Source organism: Sceloporus occidentalis, unplaced genomic scaffold (genome assembly GCF_023333645.1).
Source record: "Sceloporus occidentalis isolate IW3139 unplaced genomic scaffold, rSceOcc1.0.p SCAF_118, whole genome shotgun sequence".
Taxonomy (NCBI): Eukaryota; Metazoa; Chordata; class Lepidosauria; order Squamata; family Phrynosomatidae; genus Sceloporus; species Sceloporus occidentalis.
Genome location: NW_028317098.1, coordinates 1,331,876 through 1,336,608, shown reverse-complemented (window position 1 = coordinate 1,336,608; position 4,733 = coordinate 1,331,876). Strand labels below are relative to the sequence as shown.

Sequence of the window (4,733 nt, the reverse complement as noted above, 5' to 3'; positions counted from 1 at the left end):
TGCGGGAGAGAGAACAGTGCTTTAGAGCAGCCAAAGTTTAATCAATAACACGAGGGTGACTTTCATTTCTCAACAGTTTAGTCATATAGGGAAGCTGCTGCAACTGATTAACTAATGCCCTTTTTTCCTTGACATATTGCAAAGAGATTCATGTGAACTTTTACGTTTTAGTGACTATACTACATCAGCTTTTGCATTGCAAGATTTTACAGGAAGTGAGCAGTTGAGAAAGCTGACAGCCATCTGCAAACCTTCATTTCTGGGTAATGATTCAGAAGATCAAGTTAACCAGAGTTATAGTTGCTCTGAGAAGTTCATGCAAGGCAATCACCTCTGGGTAAAAAAGAGAAGAGCAAAGGAATTTCTCCTGCTTAGCCGAGTTTGTCAAAGTTCAACATCGCTCTCAAGGTAAGGAACAAATTAAGCATTTTCTCCCACAAGATCTCAGGAGCTAATTGATACACCATTTGGCTTTTTTGTTTTCACAACTGACCAGAGCAGTCATTTCAAGCGTTTATTAAAATCACTCTGTATTTTAATCATTTAGTTATTTCTATTGTTTTTAACCAAAACTCCCAAATTAACATTGGTCCCTGTGAATAAAGCAATCAGAGCTGTTCAATAAACACACAATTTATTTCGATCTTGTATAAAAAGGTTAGGTTTACAACCAAACTTTTATAAAAAGTTCAGCATGATTACGTACATCATTACACTTTCTGCAGAAATAGGCATTTCTGCTACTATCCAAGACAACTCTAATTAAAGAGTTCAGAGTTTCATTCCCATATTTATATATATATATATAAATATTTACAAAGCATTCAGTCCTACAACTTGTGTCAAAAGAAGATCAATTTTGACAAAAGACTTCACTGAAAAACTGAACACTAAAATCCTTCTAGTACTCACGCTCCACCTTTTGGAGGCAAAAAGGCAAAGTCTGCTTAATACGGGCAATTCCTCAAGAGATCTTTACATTTTCATTTCGCTCCCCGCTGTGGGAATAGTATATAAATGAAGCCTTCCAACTAGGGAAAGGGCGCTTTTTAAAAGTCTGTTCATAAATAATTAAGATATTAGTCCATGGCGCGTGGAGAACAAGGGAGGCGGTGTCCACAATTTCTCTTGGAAAGTGTCCATTTAACTGGATCTGGATTTCCCCTCTAGATACAACTGAAAATCAGACTCAGCAGCTTGCAGAAAGAAAGGAACAAAAAAGGGAAAAGCTGTCTCTTCTTGTGCAAAAAAAAAAGAAGTCAGCAAACACCTGCAAAAGATTGAAGAGAGGCATATTTAGAAGAATGCTAACAGGGCAGAGATCCGGACAGACTGGCGCCAGAGAGGAAGCCACAGTTTGAACATTTAACCAAACACTCAAAGATTGGGCAAACCCTGGCGTCCAGATGCAGTATGCGCACACAAATGTGCTTCCCTCCTCCTCCCCTCCCTGTCTCTCTCTCTCTCACACACACAGAGGATATAGGAAAGAAACACAAATTGTTTCAGGGGTGTGCGATTGGCAGAAAAACCAGTTCCCTATACATTCAGTGTCTGAATCTCTCTGTAAAGACTAAGAGGCCAGAACCTATGTCTTGGAGCGATTTAATGACTACAAGCTCAGCTGACACTGGGAGCAATCCTGTATCCGATGTTTCACTAGGTTAAAGTTCTGCCTCTCGTTTTATAGCAAATGTTTCAAGTAAATATAGTGCATTATATTTCAATGCATCTGAGGAAGGAGACTTAAGTCTGCCAAAGGTCATGGTGCCAACTTTTCTTTCAAGTTAGTTTCAAAGGTGCCACAAGATCTCTCTACATAGTGTTCAGAAGATGGCATTTTGCAGTTTAATGGTCACCCCCTTAAGATCTTGAAGTTTAATGGCCAACTTACTCAACTTTGGCACAGTTTTAGACAGTTGTATGTTTTCTCAACCCCTTGTCAATCCCTCCCTCCAAATCCCCAACACCTTCCCACTTTGCAAGACCCTTTTAAGATCATATACTTTTTAAAAACCCAAAGAAAGAAAGATAGTAGCATGAGATATCATATGTAGACAAGTCCACTCAATGTGAGCTTTCATAGAATTGAGCCTATTTCCTCACCAGTTGTATGCTGCTAGTAGGCTCAAGTGAAATGCCGAGTAGATTCAAGTCTAGGAAAGCTCTTCCTACCACTTGCTTTAATTTTGGTGAGTCTCCAAAGGTCCCCTTTCACCAGGTTTTCCAGACTGCTACTACATCTTTGAATGTTAAAACCCCCCAATAACTGAGCACTTACCAGTTCATTTAGCCACAAAGTGCTTTGCTGTCGTTTGACATTAACTCTGAAGGAAACTCAGCTGCCTGCAAGGGGTGAGGAAGAAGGAAGAGGAGAAGAAGAAGGTGGTGATGTTAAGATGCTTAACAGTTCATAGAACCATAGATTACTAACTCCAGATTACAAAGTCATTCAAACTGGGATCGACAAACCAACAACCACAGACAACACAGAGTGGTATTTACACCATGGACAGAAGGGAGTTGCCAAAAGGTATCTTTCCCAGCACTTTGCAGCCTAGTCTCTGCTTTTAAAAAGACACACACACAACAAAATCACCCAGAAAAGGGGGAACCACAACACTGCTACTTTTAGGGGTTGCACAAACACAAACTTGTTTTCTGTTTTTAATAGTAATGTGGGTGTTTTTTTTTTATGTTGTGAAGCTGCCCTGAGTCCCAATTCTGGGAAACAAGTGGGATACAAATCAGTAGTAGCAGTAATAATAATAATAATGATCAACCATCATCATCCAGGTTGACATCTCTTGTAACTGATATCATCATCATCATCATGGAGGTTGACACCTCTTTTAACTCATCCCAACCTTTCCTGAATAGCAAACCTGGCCCCTTCCTGCCCATCGCTTGATTATTTTAACAGTTAATTAAGTGTGTTTAATTGATGTTTTAGGGGAGAGGGAGGGAATAATTGGGATATTGTCATTTTACATGGATTTTTATTGTAAGCCACCTCAATTTGTCTCTTGACAGAGAGGCGGGGTAAAAATAAAGCTTGTCATCCTCGTCCTCAATGCTGTCTTTATCCCTGGGAACTTCCTTTCTTTCCCTTCCTCTGCTCTCATGTTTCCTGGGATGTGTTCCTACTGGGGTTTGCTGGGAAGGAAGGAAGGGAAGGAGGGCACCCAAGTTCTCCATCACCAGAGGAGGCTAGGGTTCCCAGCGCTGCAAGATGCTCTCTACTGTTTCTGGGGGCTGTTGTGGAAAGCCTGGGATGTGTAGTAGTTTTGCTGGGAAGGGAGGAGAGGAGGGCGCCCAAGTTCTCCATCAGAGGTGGTTAGGGATCTGTAGTTTGCTGGGAAGGGAGGAAGGAAAGAGGGCCACCGGAGTTTTCCGTCATCAGAGGAGGCTAGAGGTGCCAGATGCTCTCTACAACTTCTAAGGGCTGTTATGGAAAGCCCTGGGATGTGTAGTTTAGTGGGAAGGAAGGAAAGGGGGAGCACCCAAGTTCTCTATCATCAGAGGAGACTTGGGGTGCCAGATGCCCTCTACAACTTCTAAGGGCTGCTGTGGGAAGCCCTGGGATGTGTAGTTTGCTGGGAGGGAAGGGAAGGGGTCAGCCAGCCAAGGGAAGCGCTCACCTGGAGGGAGAGGATGGTGATGTCGGTGTTGAGGGCGGCCAGGGGGCTCCTGGAGGCGGCGGGGCTGCCGGGGCCCTGGGCCCGGGGGTGGTGGAGGCTGACCAGGGCGGCGGCCGGGTGCGTGTCGAGGGCGATCTGGAGGTCGAGGATGTAGTCGATGACGTGCTGCAGGATCTCCATCTTGGAGACCTTCTTGTTCTGGGGGATGCTGGGCACCAGCTCCTTCAGCTTCGAGTAGCAGTCGTTCATGTTGTAGAGCAGGCTCAGAGGGTCCTCCGACGAAAGGGACGAGGAGGAAGACGACGAGGAGGAGGAGGCAGAGCCCTTGCCGCCGCTGCCCCGGGAGATGATGCCCAGCCCGGGGTCAGAGAGCAGGCTGCCTCCCACGCCGCCGCCCCTCCGCACCGAGGAGGGCCGCCCGGGGCTCAGAGCCTTCATGGCACCAGCAGCAGCACCAGCAGCACAAGGACCCGCAACCACAACACTCTGTTGCGCTGAGTGAGTGAGTGAGAGGAGGAAAGGCACAAGGCACACTCAAGTAGACAAGTGTGTGCAAAAAAGAAAGTAGACAAGTGTGTCTCTGGGTGGAAGGAAAGCACAACACAAGGGCTGTGTGTCTATAAAAAAAGCACAACACACTCAAGCAGACGTGTGTGTGTGTGTGGAGGAAAGGCACAACCCAAGCACACAAAGGCTGTGTGTGTCTGTGAAAGAAAAGCACAACACACTGAAGTAGACAAGTGTGTGTGTCTAGAGGAGAAAGGCTGCCGCGGTTTCTCAGTAGCGCCTCTCCCTTTCTCTTCCTCTCCTTTTCCTGCCTTCTCTCCGCTGCCTCGCCTCCAGCGCGAATGAAGACGGAGCTGCCTGTCCGGCCTTTTATAGTCCACGTCCAGCCCACCCCCTGGGCTCGCTCCTATTGGACGCCCGCGAGGTGTCCGTCACGCGCGGAAGAGCCTCGGATTGGAGTAGACGCGGCTCCAGAGAATGCTCGGGCCTTCCGCGTTCGGAGCCAATCGCAACAAAGGGAGGCGTGGCCACCTTGGACAGCTGTGGCGGCTAGTGAATCTCTCTCTCTTTAGAGAGGAGAAAAGC

The 4,733-nt window shown here is 46.2% G+C and overlaps 1 protein-coding gene across 1 annotated transcript; it reads right to left on the bottom strand.

Annotated features, from left to right (window-relative positions):
* Positions 1 to 617: 617 nt before the first annotated feature.
* Positions 618 to 4,474, bottom strand: LOC149282339 (DNA-binding protein inhibitor ID-2-like). The gene is made up of 3 exons (XM_089498328.1): positions 3,642 to 4,474; positions 2,282 to 2,346; positions 618 to 1,270 (listed from the first exon to the last, which is right to left on the bottom strand). The coding sequence occupies exons 1-2, from the start codon at positions 4,077 to 4,079 to the stop codon at positions 2,290 to 2,292; spliced, it is 495 nt and encodes a 164-aa protein (XP_089354454.1). The 5' UTR covers positions 4,080 to 4,474; the 3' UTR covers positions 618 to 1,270; positions 2,282 to 2,289.
* Between the last annotated feature and the right edge of the window lie 259 nt (positions 4,475 to 4,733).